This window comes from Cetorhinus maximus, chromosome 5 (genome assembly GCF_964194155.1).
Source record: "Cetorhinus maximus chromosome 5, sCetMax3.hap1.1, whole genome shotgun sequence".
In the NCBI taxonomy this organism is placed as follows: domain Eukaryota; kingdom Metazoa; phylum Chordata; class Chondrichthyes; order Lamniformes; family Cetorhinidae; genus Cetorhinus; species Cetorhinus maximus.
The window spans coordinates 47630419-47646547 of record NC_135883.1 but is presented as its reverse complement, the minus strand read 5'-3'; the positions used below and the strand labels follow the sequence as shown (position 1 = coordinate 47646547).

Below are 16129 nucleotides of genomic sequence, written 5' to 3'. Positions count from 1 at the left end.
GCTGCTGAACGGTCTCAGCTGCGGAGGAATGCTCCTTTTGACAGGCTTTTCCAAGTACATGGCCACTTCCCTAACCACTCCAAACCCCCCACCCCCGCCATCGGGCCCAGCCGCACTGGAGCCCTCGCTCTGGTACTGCACTGAAAGCAGGCTGGAAAAAAGCATCTTGCCTGTGCCCCCTCTCGAATGCGCAGTGCCTCTTCCTTGATGCCCTACGGGTGATCCTATCGAGCACTGCGCAAGGTTGTGTGCACTCACCTCTGAGTTCCCCTCGAAGTTCAGGTTGCCAGGTGCACAACTTTTAAAGGCAGTAGTAAATCACGCCGTTCTGAAGTCACGCCGATGTGTGTGGTAGATTTGATGTGGGGGGATGATTCCGGCATGCGGGCACAATGATGAGATGCAAATGCATTAAAATTAGGTTCCTGACATTGACAGCCCGCTATTAACGGGTGGGGCAGAAGATTGCAAACTGGTTTCATGACAGCGTAAAACCGATTTTTGGTCTTCTCGCCATATTGTCCACTCATGCCAACCAAACATGCCTGCCGCCAATGAGAGTGGACAATTCCAGCCTATGAATTTTCAATTAGGTCAAGTGACACTGGTCTTGAGAGCTAAAGTTACGGAACTGACCATCCAGCCTCCTCTACAATTGGGTGTGGAACCTGGGGCTCATGATGAGAAATTTAAATGGGAGGGGAAGGGATTGCACTCCTTGGACTGGAGGAAAATCAACACTAGGAGAGAATCAGCTCAGTCAGTGTGGCAACATGGTGCAGCCTTGGAATGTTCTTTAATTTCTAACACAGAACTGATAAAGGCTTCGCCTCGATCAAGCTGGGTTAAAATAAAGCGGACAGTGTAGAGGGTTTGGTGTCCAACAACTGCTATTGTCAGGCCTTCTTTCCTGAACTGTTGCTCCAGGGACCAATTTAGGAACAGGAGGAAGGCCATTCTGCCCCTTCAAACTACTCTGACGTGCATTTCTTAGCGTATTCACAGGATGTGAGCAAAGCTGGTAAGGTCAGCATTTAATGGCCATTCCTCATTGCCCTTGAGGTGGCGGTGGTGAGCCACCTTCTTGAATATAACCAAGTGACTTGCTAGGTCATTTCAGAGGGCAGTTAAGAGTCAACCACATTGCTGTGGGTCTGGAGTCACATGTAGGCCAGACTAGGTAAGGATGGCAGATTTCCTCCCCTGAGGGGCATTAGTGAGGCAGATGGGTTTTTACAGCAATCCAGTAGTTTCATTACTGATTTTAATTTGAGATTTATTGAATTAATTGAATTGAAATTCCGTAGTTGCCATGATGGGGCTTGAACTCAATAAGATCACCAGCCCAGGCCTCTGAGTTACTAGTCTAGTAATGTAAACACTATAATTGTGCCCTTATTCAAATAGATCATAGCTGAGCTGTATCTTAACTACATCCTGGAGGTTACCATTGGCCAGAAACTGAACTGCACCAGCCATATAAATACTGTGGCTACAAGAGCAGGTCAGAGGCTAGGAATCGTGCGATGAGTGACTCGCCTCCTGACTGCCCAAAGCCTGTCCACCATCTACAGGGCACAAGTCAGGAGTGTGATGGAATGCTCCCCATTTGCCTGGATGAGTGCAGCTCCCACAACACTCAAGAAGCGGGACATCATCCAGGTGAAAGCAGTCCGCTTGATTAGCACCACATCCACAAACATTCACTCCCTCCACCACCGATGCACAGTGGCAGCAGTGTGTACCATCTACAAGATGCACTGCAGGAATTCACCATGGCTCCTTAGACAGCACCTTCCAAACCCACGACCACCATCTAGAAGGACCAAGGCAGCAGATAGATAGGAACACCACCACCTGGAAGTTCCCCTCCAAGCCACTCACCATCCTGACTGGGAAACATATCCCCGTTCCTTCATTGTTGCTGGGTCAAAATTTTGGAACTCCCTTCCTAACAGCACTGTGGGTGTACCTACACCACATGGACTGCAGCGGTTCAAGAAGGCAGCTCACCACCACCTTCTTGAGGGCAACTGGGGATGGGCAATAAATGCTGGCCCAGCCAGCGAAGCCCACATCCCATGAATGAATTAAAAAAAACTCTCCACCTTGGTTCGGTAACCCCCTAATAACCATGCCTAACAAAAATTACAGATGACAATTTGTCCCACATTGAGGAACTCCACTCCTCGTCACTGCTAACAGTCTCCAATTCATAAATAAGCTCTATGAACTGCATCAGTTGTTCCTTCCAAAACCCACTGGTGACCAGTCAAATACATTGTTTGAAATCAGTGTAATCTTCCTATCATCTCATGGGGACTGAGATACATTGTTTCACAGGATGTCTGATTATCACTCACTGGGAGAGTATATGGAGCCCTTCAACAGTCTCACCTCAAGGAATAAGGATGAAGAAGTCACAGCAATGACTTATGCTTACAATATAACTATGTAAGTGGCTGACTTAATATGCTAATATCCTGCTAAACCTAATATATTAAATGTACTGCTAAAATCTTAAAGAATATTCCAATGTCCTGAAATTAAAATTAAAATTCTTAGCCTTATTTTCAAATCCTTCCATGGCCTCAGTCCTCCCTATCTCTGTAATCTCCTCCAGCCCCACAACCCTCTGAGGTATCAGTTCTAACCTCTTGAGCATCCCCAATTTTAAACACTCTACCACTTCTGGCTGTGCCTTCAGCTGCCTGGGCCCTAAGCTCTGGAATTCCCTTTCCTAAATCTCTCTGGCTCTCTCCTTCTCGAAGATGCTCCTTAAAATCCACCTTTTTGACCAAGCTTTTGACCACCAGTCCTACTATCTCCCCGTGTGTCTTGGTGTTAAAATTTGGTTGTTAACACTTCTGTGAAGGATCTTGGAAGGAAATTTTACTACCTTAAAAAGGTACTTTAAAATATGAAAGTTATTAATGACAAACTCCTTTCTTTATTCTCTCCCTTTCTGCTGATATCTTCACCTTGATCTAAGTCACATCTCCTACCCTCTTATTACCCATGATGGCGTCCTGACCTAATTCTTCACCTAGGTTTCTGCATCGAGTGTTGAAACCTCTGGAGCACAGAGTTACGAAACAGAGCTATGAAGTGGTACAGTGAGATAAGGTAGATGTGGATGTAGTTGTGACGAGCACATACATTCAATGAAGCCGATGTACTTACACTTGCACTACCCCTCTCATACCCTGTTGCTGAGACGGTCCATGTTTTTTCATTCTTTAGAAACAAATAGAAGAAGCTGGTAAGTACAGCTGCACATTATGGATTGTAGCACACTCTCGGCAGTGAAAGCCTTTTTTTACATGTCCAGTTGAAGTTGAATTTGTACTTACTACACTGCCTGTATTTGGGGGCTCACGGAACCTGTCCAAAGTCTGGAATTTTTGATTTAATTCTTGAAATAGTTCCATATGTCGCTTTCTTGTGTGCATGACCTTCTGTAAATCAAAAACATGACACAATAAACCTTCTACTCTATTGTCTCACATGAACTTACTCAAATCAGCTAAGTATATTCGATGAAAGAAATCAGCTTGCCAGCTAAAACATAAAACAGTGAGTCTCTTCAACTTTCTTTAGGATCGTGACTGTAAAATTAGAGATTCCAATAATGGTCGGCGTTAGGAACAAGTTAATGAAAATTAAAGGTCGCACATGGACTTTTAGTAAGCAAACTACAAATATATGAATCTTATAAATCACAAGATCTCTTGGGTTACGTCTTAGTTTCTCCAAACCATATATGCTTTTGGAATGACATTACAAGACAGAAATTGGAGAATAAGTTATCTCTCAACAGGAAATCTTCTGACCTCTCAAATTCCAGTGGGAAAATGACTGGGAGAGGCTGCTGAGAATTTACGAGAAGGTGAAGGATGCTCTCGAAACAGTCACTGAGAGCTAGACATTAAAGCTGTTTTATCCATGTCACATTCTCAGACTCATCAACTGAAAGAAATCTTGGTGAGAGCCTGGAGTTGTCTGGCAATTGCATGCAGGAAAAATGAATACAACGTCAAATGCTAAAGGTTAATTGCATTTTCACATCCTGTAAACTTACTTCAAAATCCAGGTCTGAATAGCGGGACTTTCTTCTCTGCAAAACATTAAAGGATTCATTAGATTTCTTGGGTGAGATTTCAAAAAACAATTAGGCCAAATATGTTTTCTTCCTGCTTAAAGTAAAAATGTTTTGAGCAACTCTCTGCTTTTGGGTTGTCAAAAGAATTGTGCCAGTTCTCAAATTGCTAGGTTCCACGCCAAGAATGCAGATTGGAGAATGGGGACTTGTGGCACTCTTGATTTTTCTGGCCAACACTTAGGAAATTGGCCACAGTTATGTCCACTCTTTGATTTGAAACCTTGAGTGAAACTCTGAACCTGGGGTAAAAGTTCACAAATACACACACAAGTATACACTGGGGCATCAGGACAGGGAGACACCAGATTGGCACCCTGATGGGTTGAATCAGTAGCTCTTAGCTGGGATGGTAGAATATACCCCACTACTTGAAACATCCTTGCCTCAAACGGGCAATCACTTACATCAACCAAAAAGCACTAACCATTACCCATTTCCATCATTGCCAATTTTAAAGTTGCCGACTATAATGTCTAAAGTTCTCGCCTTAACAGCCGTGCTTACAGACAAGATCACATCTCATTTAAATGCACTGAATATAAAAGTAAACACTTGTTGAATCTTTGTTCTGTGCAATAAAGTTTGTAATGTGCAGATGTAGAGTCATCTGAAACATGAACTCATCTGTCCTTTGCTGCCTTGACCTGCTGTGTTCCCGCAGTGTTTTAATTTTGATCGACGTTGCCATTATGTCAAATGTGCTATAATGTGAGTTTTAAATGTCATCTCTCTGGCAGTCTTTAAAACTGTAACAGAAATGATTTTTCACTTTATTAAGGCAGCCACGTTATACCAACCATCGCGCAGAGTGGGCAAATCACGCTCGGACAAGCACCACTGCGATCAGTGATGGGGATTGTATAGGGTGCTACACTCCAACACTCAGAGCAGTGAACATGAGCACTTGTACTGAGGGCAGTGAACACGCTAACACATGCTCAGGGAAGTGAATATGCTAATACATGTAGACATGACAATGAACTCACAAACACCTGTGTACAGAGAAGTGGACACATTAATACGTGTACTCGGCAGTGAACATGCTAACACATATACTCAGGGCAGTGGACATGCTAACACGTGCACAGGCAAATGAACAGTCTAATATGTGCTCAAGGCAGTGAACATGCTAACATATATACTCAGGGCAGTGAACATGTTAACACGTCCCTGTGAACACATTAACACATCTACTAACTCATAATCAGGGAAGTGAACACGCTAACACATATAAAAATGGCAGTGAACACATTAACATAAGTGCACAGCAAAGTGAGCACACTAACACATGTACTCAGGACAACTAACACCTGCGCTGTTATGACCACGTGAGGAAGGGTAAAGATGACTCCCCTGTTCTACCGCTCCAAGTCTGACTGTAACAAGGGTTTTTTGTGCTATTAGAAGGATGAAGGTATTTATTCACAGTCTGTGCTTAACTATTTATGTGCTTGTTTTAAATTAACTAGTCTGACAGGCGCTCTTGAGTTTAAAACAAAAAGAGGTTAGTTTTAATTGAGTTTAAAACCCAACCAGATAAAGGTATTAAAAATATTTATGAGGTTAACTTGTGTCTTGACCTTCACAACCCATATACGCAGCATGCAAAATTTACAAGTTATACTGTAGGCAGTTACTTCTTAGCCAAATTAAAATTCAATCCTGAAAGGTAAAATAATTGAGGGCAGAATTTTTTGCTCGGTGTGCAGGCACGTCCGACACATTTGAGCGTAAAATAGCACATGATAACATTGGGTGAGTGTCCCAATGTCATCGCGCACTTGCGTGATATTTTGGTCAGCACACGCTAAACTCGGAAGCGCACCCACCGACAATTAAGAGAGCTATTAAGCCCATTAACAGCACAATTGCTGCCGATCCAACGTTATCGTTGGTGAGCGGGCGAATCGGCCAGGCGGCCTTTGCGTTTTTCAGGAAACCTCATCTAAGGGTGGGATGAGGTTTCTGAAATTAATTTTAAAAATTAAAATGTTTGGACAGAATTTTGATCACCCATATATATGTTCCAGTGTCTGATTGTGATGCGTGGTGGACATATTTTCAGATTTTAAAAATCTTTAATTTTTTTTGCATTTAAACTCTTCAGCCCCCTGAGGCAGCTCTCTGCCTTCAGGGAGCTTTCATTTTGCGTTCCCCTGTGCCCGTGCTGACTTCAGCGCTCGCCCTCCTCCCGCCCTCAACCCAGGCAACGCTGATCATATCAGTGCGCGCATCACGCTGGCTGGCCGCAATTGGCTAGCCAGTGTGAAATCGCGATCAGGGGCCGATTGCGGTCGGTGGTCCGTTTCCTGACTGTTCTCCTGGGCCCGCTGAGCGTGCCCACCTGCCGAGCTGAAAATTCAGGCCAAAGAGTTCACTGTTTATGAATCCTTTGCTGGTATCTGTGGCTGCGGCAGAAATTTTTGATGGTGATCTTGAAGCTCCAGGTGTGGAGTTGAGGCCCATGTAAAACTGCAATTGCTGGAGACAATTTCTTTTTAAAATGTAATTTGCCTGTTATATATTATTGTATTGTCTGTAAAAATCTGATAGCTAGGAAATATTTTGCTAGGAGCTAGTGTGTTATGTGTTAGTGTTCCAGGAGGCCACATTTCACAGCAGCACTAGAGACTGAAGTGATAACCAGTTCAATCTGGCTTTTCTTTTGAACCAGATAACATGGCAAAATTAAGCATACAGGCCCAAATCTATTCCGTGCCTGTCTTGCCCAACCTTCTGACTCAGGCCGGGTGAGATCCAGGCAGCACAGCTATCTCCGAAGTCCAGCTTCACAGTCCAGCAGAGTCGAATTGAGGAAAGGACATGCCCACTTTTTACGGCACTTTTGGGAGGTGGGAGGGGTCAGACATTCAGAGAGGTTGTGGGGGGGTGGGGGTGGGGGGAGTGTCAGACATCGGGGGGGGGGGGGATGGGTGGAGGTAGGCTCTGGGTGTTTACAATAATTATTCAGAAGTTAGAAGAGGATTTAATTCTTCTGACTATTTATTGGTGTAACCCTGTTGGAACCATCTGAAGTTTGCATTTTAATTCGCATTTTTGGATGGTTCTCAGTGTGGGGCAATTGCCCAGAGGAAATTTGCGTTTCTGGGCAACTGCCGTACAAACCCTTACCTGTGAAGTTCCAAGAGGGATTCCCCAGCTCATCTTTGAGGTACCCACCAAATCTGATGCTGGGGAGCTCGGAAGTTATGACCAAAAGAGTTTCAGATCTTTACAAGCTTAAAGTGTGATTATTAACAACATCTGGGAACCAACAGACAACAAAAACACACAACATGGTGGCAGCGATTGTCAGTGAGTAAACCTAAAGTGTTTTAAATTAATTTAGTGGTGATTTGGAACATTGATCCACATTAGCGCCAGAAGAAAAACTTAGTGGGCAGATTTTTCTGCCTGTCCAGCGAAGCGAGCCCCACTGCCATTTTACATGGGCGGGCCAATTAAGGCCCGCCCAGCGTGACATCCAGCGGGAAGCGCTATGCGCTCCCTGTGCAGTGGGGGGGGCTAAGGCTCATACAGAATCACAGAATTTTAATGGGAAGAATTTTTGGGTCAGCGAGCGAGGGCAGCACCCACTCGCCGACGCCCAAAATGACGCGATGATGTCACCGCGTGTAATTTAGATTTTCAGTTCGGCAGGCGCGCAGCCGAAGGCCTATTAAGTCCTGTTATAAACTAATTGAACTAATAAACTGAGCTGCCCGCCAAATCTTAAGGTTGGCGGGCAGGCAAATTGCCCAGGTGGCCTTCACATTTTTCATGGAACCTCATCCACGGGTGGGATGAGGTTTCATGAAATGTTTATAAATTCAATAATTTTTTTTTAAAAATTCATTGACGTGTCCTAGCTCATGTGACACTGTCACATGAGGCGAAATGTTTTAAAAGTTTTTAATTTCTTTATTTAGATGTTTAAAACTTAAACTAATCTCCCTGAGGCACCTCTGTGCTGTGCCTCAGGGAGATTTCTGTGCTCTTCCGCGCGCATGCACGAAAAAGCGCAGATCCCGACTCAGGGAATCCCCCTCTGTCCGCACAGGGGTGCTCAGCGCTTCCGGGTATGCCTTAATTGGCCTGCCCGCGTAAAATGGTGGCGTGCAGCCGATTGGGTTCGTGCCCGCTCCCGCACAACCCCCCCGATGGGGGGGAAATTCTGCCCAATGGCACAGAAGGCCATTCGGCCCATCATGTCTGCACCAGCTCTCCAAATTAGCATTATGGCCTAGTGCCATTCTCCTGCCTTTTCCCCATACTCCTGCACATTGTTTCTGTTCAAATAATCATCTAACACCCTCTTGAATGCCTCAACTGAATCTACCTCCATCACACTTCCAGGTAGAACATTCCAGACCAAACCACTCGTTGTGCGAAAAAGTTTTTTCTCACCTCGCATTTGCTTCTTTCGGAAATCACTTTAAAGCTGTGCCCTCTCGTTCTTGATCCTTTTACGAGCGGGAACAGCTTCTCCCTATCTACTCTATCCAGCCCTCTCATGGAGCAGAATTTTTCACCACACCCTCAACTTCTCTCTCCCCCCGCCCCCCCCCACCTTAAACCAGCTTATATTTCACCTTTCTCCTAACTATGCTTCAGTTCTGCCGAAGGGTCATGAAGACTCGAAACGTTAACTGATTTTTTCTCCACCGATGCTGCCAGACCTGCTGAGTTTTTCCAGGTAATTCTGTTTTTGTTTTGGATTTCCAGCATCCGCAGTAGCTTTTAGCTTTTTGTTTTTAGAATTTTTACCTCGTTGGGCAGGCGCGGTGGGCAGGCCTCGGAGCGGACCGCCACCCGTGATCGGGCCCTGACGGCGATTTCATGCTGGCTGGCCAATTAACAGCCAACCAGCATGAATCATGCACTGAAACACTCAGCGCTGCCTGGGGGGGGTGGAGGGCAAGGGCAGCGAGCGCGTCAGCGCAGGCATGGGGGAGTACGCAGTGAAAGCTCCCTGAAGGCACAGAGCTGCCTCAAGGAGCTGAACATTCAAAATAAAGATTTTAAAATTAAGGTAAACATGTCACCTCATGTGACTCTGTCACTTGAGCAGGGACATGTTAAAAATGAGGTTTAAAATGTTTATTTTATTTTTAAATTAACATTGGAAACCCCATCCTCCTTCCAAATCCAAAGGCTGCTTGGCCTTTTCGCCCGCCCGCCAACCACAAGGTTGGATGGGCAGGGAAAAATTCAGTTTAATTAATTTATTAATAGGCTTAACAGCCCTCTTAATTGTCAGTGGGTGCGGGTTCCCACTGACCAAAGCGATGATGTCGGGACACTCGCCCAATGTCATCGCACACTATTTCACGCTCGTGCGTGTTGGGCGTGCGCCTGCACACCGAGCTGAAAATCCAGCCCACGATTTTGCACAATCCTATCAAATCTCCTCTTAGCTTTCTTCTCTCCAAGGAGAACTGTCCCAACCTCTCCAATCTATCTCCATAACTGAAGTTTCTCATCCCTGGAACCATTCTTGTAAACCTCTTCTGCACCCTCTCCAATGTGTTCATATACCTTCTTATAGTGTGGCACCCAGAACTGTACACAATACTCCAGCCAAGGTCTAACAGGTGTCCTATATAAATTAAGCATAACCTCCTTGCTCTTGTACTCAACTAATTTAGGGTTCTTCACACCTGAAGTACAGAAAGCGCTAATCGGGAGGGAGAGCTCACAATGTCGCAGGCTGTAGACACTGCCAGAGCACACAAAGCTATGAGCAGGCAGATGAAGACACTGACTACCCAAACGGCTAGCCTTCAGTTAAGCCAAGGGAAAGGCAGCAGGGTTGATGCAGTGCAGCAGCAACGGAAGAAGGTACACCAGAGGGAAGGTCCTACAGGAGCTGTGGACAACTACATGAATTCACAGACATATGGAAATGTCCTGCATATGGATCAATCTACAGAGCTTGTGGAAAGGCCAATCACTGGGAAAAGATGTGCAGAACAAAAGAAGGTGGTAGACGAGGCACCAGAGCCAGAGAAATAGGGCGAATAGACACAGAAAGAAACCAAAACATCCATAGCCTGGAAGGTGACAGTGAGTCTGAGAACACGATAAGACAACAGACAAGAACCATACAACTGCATGAAATGGCTGGATGTGACAGTTCCCAAGGAAAAGGAATTCACACAAACATTCAGATTAGGAACAGGGTGAGAGAAAAGCCCACAATGCTAAATCTGAAGGTGTCGACTGATGTCAGAGCACAGAGTAACATCATCCCACTCAGAACTAAAGCAGAAGATCTTTCCTGAAAATTTGGAAGGAAATGGTTACCCAAGGAAAGGTGTTCTGAAACTGAGCAATGTCATGCTAATGGCATACGGGGGAACTGGAATTCGGCTGCTAGGAACAACCTAAATCAGAGGAACACACAAAGGAAAAGATGTAAACTGCACATTCTTTGTCATTGAAACAGATGGTCCTGCTATCCTGGGGTTGAGCAGTTGTGAAAAGCTGCAGATTATCTCAGTAAACCATGAGGTAAAGGAGATGACACTGAGGGTTGAAGAAAGTACACCCATTGAAAAGTGCCTCTTCCCTCAGATGCAAAGAAAATCTAGGTATAAAGATTCATCACTTAGTGAATATAACACCACCAAAACAGAGTCAAACTAGAGGTGACACCAGAAAAGAGGAGGAATTAAGGATACTCTCTCAGCAAGTGATCCAGGGATGGCCTGATAAGATCTCTATTAGAGATGACATCTCACTGGAAGATGGTTTTCTGCTGGTCAGATCCAGAATAATCATACCCAAAACAATGCAGGAAGAACTTCTCCCAAAGATGCACGAGAATGGGAATAGAGAAGTGTAAGCTCAGAGTCGAATCAGCTGTGTATTGGATAGGCATCTACAAAGACATTGAAAGAATGGTGTCTACATGCAATGTATGCCAGAAGTACAGAAACACACAGCAGAAAGTGGAGATGATAGCTACTGAAGTACCACCCAGGTCATTGCATACTGTGGGAGTCGATTTATTCACACACAATCAAGAATGGTATCTCATAGTCGCAGGCTACTCCTCAAAGCTCTCTTTAATCGGAATATGAAAGACTTAAGAGCCACAATTGTCTCAGCAGTGTGAGTTCTGTTTGCTGAGCAAGGGATTCCTGAAAGATTAATAAGTGACAATAGCACCCAGTTCACATCCAGGGAAGTTAAGGAATTCGCTGAACAGTATGGGTTCATCATCATCATCACATTGCCCTTGAGGACATGGGTTTACAGAAAGACAGGTCCAGACAGTGAAAAGAACTGTTACAAAATGCTGTGAGACAAAGGAAAACCCAAACCTTGTCTCATTGTCACTCTGATCCACACCTCTCAAGGCTGACATGAAATCACCGGCAGAATTACTGAATGGAAGGGAATATAAGACTACTCCGCCAAGCAAAATACATCCTCCTAGTGACCAGGAGGAAGTGAGACAACAACTCACTGAAGCACAGGAAAGAGGTCAGCACTTCAACAAACATACTAAATCCCTACCTGAGCGGTTGAAAGGGCAAAGTGTATATGTATAGGATCCAACCATGAAAACCTGGAGCCCAGCAAAAGTTGTTGCTGAAGTAGAGACACCGAGGCCTTACATTATTGAGACCCAGACCGCTAAGTAAATGTGGAGAAACCGAGGCAATATTCAACCTACACTAGGGATGGAAAAACAGAAAAGACCAGCAACAAAACCAGAAACATCAATATCCAGAGAGACAACATTAACATCACCAGAAAATGACAGAACATTCGCAACAGCAAGCACGACTCCTGCAACACCAGGGACAACACACACATCCCATGTGCAGTGTGTCAAATCACCACTAAGAGCAACAAATGCCAAATCTACAAGATGGAGGCACAACATCCTACCATCCAAGTGATATCATGATTAATATTTTAGAAAAGAATACACGCTATAAAAGACTCTAAGAAGTGGTTCAGTTTACTTTCAAAAGTAGATTGATAATCTTTAGTTTATAAAAGTTAATGACTGGAACAACTATATTGATAGTGGCATTATGTTTTAAAGAGAGTGAGGCTTTATATATTATTGTATTACCTGTAAATAGCTAGGAACTAATGTGTTCCAGGGGAGTACATTTTACAGCTGCACTAGAGACTGAAGTGATGTCTACATAATAGGCAGGATTTTTTGCTTAAGCGTAAAATGACGCACAATATTTTGGTCGGCGGCCACGCGTGGGAATCGGTAGCGCCCACCGATAATCAAAAGGCCTATTAAGGCCATTAACAGTGTAATTGGTTTAAATTTCTCGCTGCCCATCCAACATTACGGTTGTCGGGCAAGCGAAAAGGCCAAAGCAGCCTTTGCATTTTTTGCAAAACCTCATCCATGGGCGGGGTGAGGTTTTGATCTGTCATTAAAAAATGATTTAAAAATCCCATCCTAATTTCTAACATGTCCCTGCTCATGTAGCAGATTCATGTCAAAAACCTTTGGTTTTTAGTTTTCAAAAATCTTCATCTCCCTGAGGTAGCTCTGTGCCTCAAGGAGCTTTTCCAGTACACACCTGCGCACATGGGCAAAGATGCACGCTTGCCCCCCACCCCCCCCACCCCCCCACAGGCAGCGCTGAGCGGTCCGGCCCTGGTCACAGGTGGCGGTTGGCTTCCCGGCCACTCCTGCCCGCCCCCCGACCAACGAGGGAAAAATCCTGGCCAATGAGTTCAATCTGCCTTTTCTTTTGAACCAGACAGCACCTCGTGAGATGAAGCTGACACGATGACGTGACTTGGTCATGAGTGATATCAATCTGTAATTTCATTGGCTGACCAAACATATATTGAACTGTTTAAAAAAGACTTTTTGAAAGCAAGAAAGACACTGACTTAAAATGGGTGCCGCAAGTCCCCCGTAAGACTGGTTTCTTTGCAATCAGCACATAAATGGTTAAGCACAGACAGTGAGTAAATACCTTCATCCTTCTAAATTCACTAAAAGCCCTGTTACAGTCAGACTTGAGTGGTACACTACGGGAGTCAATTTTTACCCTTCCTCATGTGGCCGTAACAGGAACTTGGGTTCTAGTGTCCGAGATTTGAATCCGGACAACGAGAGCGATTTGAATCCAGACAACGAGAGCGATTTGAATCCAGACAACGAGAGCGATTTGGAGTGGGAACTAAAATCCCTAGACATAAATTTAAGAGTCCAGTCGAGACTTTCTTGTGCACAGTGCTATAGTACTAACAAAACTGTCCACATGTGAATACAGTGCCTTTCTAGGACAAATGGAAACCACTTTTGAGGATTTAAAGATTCTGTCCATCGAGGTTTTAAAAAGTGTAGCTAAGGAGTTGGAGTTAAAGGTTCACCCAAAAGCCAGGAGATTTGAAATGTTAAAACTGGTGGCTGGAAAATTAATGTAAACCTGAGACAAGTGAAAGAGAAAAAAATAGCTTTGTGGAAATACAGTTACAACTGAGATAAATATAATTAGAACTCCACGCATTGGAAAGAGAGAGAAGAAAGAAGAAATGAAAGAGAGGAAGCTTTCCAAAAAAGACAGCAGGAAAGGGAGATAAAACTATGTGAATTGCGCAGGGAGGTGGAGATAGCTGAGACAGGCTGGGGTATAATACTCCCGAAAAGTCAGGAAACAGTCCAGAGAGACGGAAAAGACTGGAGAAAGCTAGCAGGAGGCTGCCCATAGTGCAGGGACCCGCGAGAGGTTCAAAAGTCCTACGGGGGTGATAGAACCTTGAGGGTTGGAGTAGCTAGGGACCTGAATTTTAAAAGGCTGAAGCCAGGCCAGTAACAGTAAAATGGGTTAGGATAGAACCCATGGGGGTTGAAGTAGCTAAGAACAGCCATTCGAATTTAAAAGGCCAGAAGCCAGTCCAGCAGAAATAAAAGAGGTCCATGAAGGGCCAGTAAAGATTAAAAAGGATGAAGGAAGAGAGCCAGTGATCTGTTTAGCAGACACCTCCATGGCAAATTTAAATGGGGACCAGGGAAGTTCCCAAAGAGACCAAGAAAGCGTGATGGTGATGCCCCAATCAGTTGAAGGGCTGCAGGGGCATACAGCAGAAGCTGAAAATCCACCTAGGGGCAGTAGCATTCCAGGGGACATGGAACAGGTTAGGGGAGAGCCTTTTCCCTTAACAAAGCAGGAAGGGAAGGGAATATACCCCAAAACACTTGTGGATGCCACAAGGGAAATAGCAGTGAAACCCATGCAGGATTTACTGCTGATAAGCAAAATGAACCAGACCAAGTTTTAAACCTCAAGCAGCACAGTAGTGTTGATGGAAAATTCACCAAAAGTGAAGAGCCGGATGCTAGTCCAGAATTCCCACAGGGGGCAAAAATCAAACTACAGCCCACTAACCTCCTAGAAATCAAATTTGTACAAGATCTTGGTTTGAGCTACTAAATTCACAGGTTGTAGAGGTGGACAGTGAGGTGTTAGAACTGATTGGAGCAGACAAGGCCAGCAATCGGGGACATTTTTATTTGCATACAGAGAGCCACTGTGCTAAGCAGCATGAAGGTGGAGCCAAGAAGAGGCACAGAATACCCCTACCCTACAGGTGACCAAGAGCAGCTTGGCTGTTACCAGCAACCTGAGAGTTAACAGCCAGGTAAAGGCACCAAAACCTATGGGCGATACTTAATCCGGGGTTACAACAGAGAAAAGGCACAGGATTTCTGACAAAATTATTTGTCATACCAAAAGAATTAAGCAAATTTAGAACCCTGATGCAAGTTTAATCTGTTCAAATGAAGAGAGGTTTTGTTTATGGCCTGTAAGAGAAATGCAATGTAAGGAGCATGTTATCCAGAGCCTAACGCAGTTTAGGATTATCTGGCTATCAAAACCACAGTAGAGCAGAACAGATGCAATTAGATTAGGAGTGTGAATAGGTGTGCATGTGTTATTTTTAATTCTCTTAATATTTGGACGTCTGTAATGAATCGGTCATTGGAATTCGTGCTTCACTATGGCAAAATTAAACGTAAAGAGTTTCCGATCTTTACAAATTTAAAGTGCAATTATTAACAACAGCTGGGAACCAAAAGACAACACATAGCATTATCTTTTCCAGAAGTCGATGATTTTTGCACCTGAGGGTCTTTTTGATGAAAAATTCTCTATCTCTATGCTGGATTATAAAACTGTAAGGGAATAAGGTCTTAACTTTAGAGAGAAGAGAAGGGAGCTTCATTGGTAGCTTTTCCAGACTACTGCTGTTTCACTACCTCACCTGTATTCAGCCATTTTAAGTCAGAGTATTTTTTGCTTTTTAAAAGTCCTTTTCAAACAGTTCAATTTATGTTTGATCAGCCAATGAAATTACTGATTGATACGACGCATACACAAGTCATAATTGTGACATTGCAGAGAAGTGAATACATTAACACATTTACTCAGGGAAGTGAAGCCTGTTTTGACCTCATGAAGTAAAGGCTTATGGAGTATCCTCCTCAAATTTGGCTGCCCTCCAAAATTTGTTGCCATTTTCTGCCTACTCCACCAAGACATGCAAGCTATGGTCTTCACCAATGGAACCACCACCAGCCTATCCCTGTAAAGACTGGGGTCAAACAAGGCTGCATTATTGCACCAACCCTCTTCTCCATCTTCTTCACTGCAATACTGCACCTCACCTCCAGTAAATAACCCACAGGCATGGAGAAAACCTACAGAATGGACAGGGAACAGTTCAACCTACACCACCTTCAATCCAAAACCAAAACCACTCCAACCTCAGTCATTGAGCTTCAGTATGTAGATGACACTTGTGTGTGCGCTCACTCAGAAACTGAGCTCCAGGTCACTATTGACTCCCTCTCTCAGAAAATGGGCCTTTTACTAAACACCTGGAAAACTAAGATCTTCTTCCAATCAGCTCCTACAGCAAAACACCTCCCCCATCGATTAAGATCAATGGTGAGATCCTAGAAAATGT

General features: G+C 44.3%; 1 protein-coding gene across 9 annotated transcripts in view; it reads right to left on the bottom strand.

Moving 5' to 3' along the window:
- Positions 1–16129, bottom strand: part of adgrb3 (adhesion G protein-coupled receptor B3) — a 990062-nt gene that overhangs the window by 7624 nt on the left and 966309 nt on the right. For all 9 annotated transcript variants that reach the window (XM_078541844.1, XM_078541846.1, XM_078541847.1 and 6 more), the window contains 3 exons: positions 4082–4117; positions 3354–3458; positions 3184–3237 (listed from right to left, as the gene is read on the bottom strand). In XM_078541844.1, coding sequence (XP_078397970.1) covers positions 3184–3237; positions 3354–3458; positions 4082–4117 — 195 coding nt within the window. The remainder of the gene's footprint in view (positions 1–3183; positions 3238–3353; positions 3459–4081; positions 4118–16129) is intronic.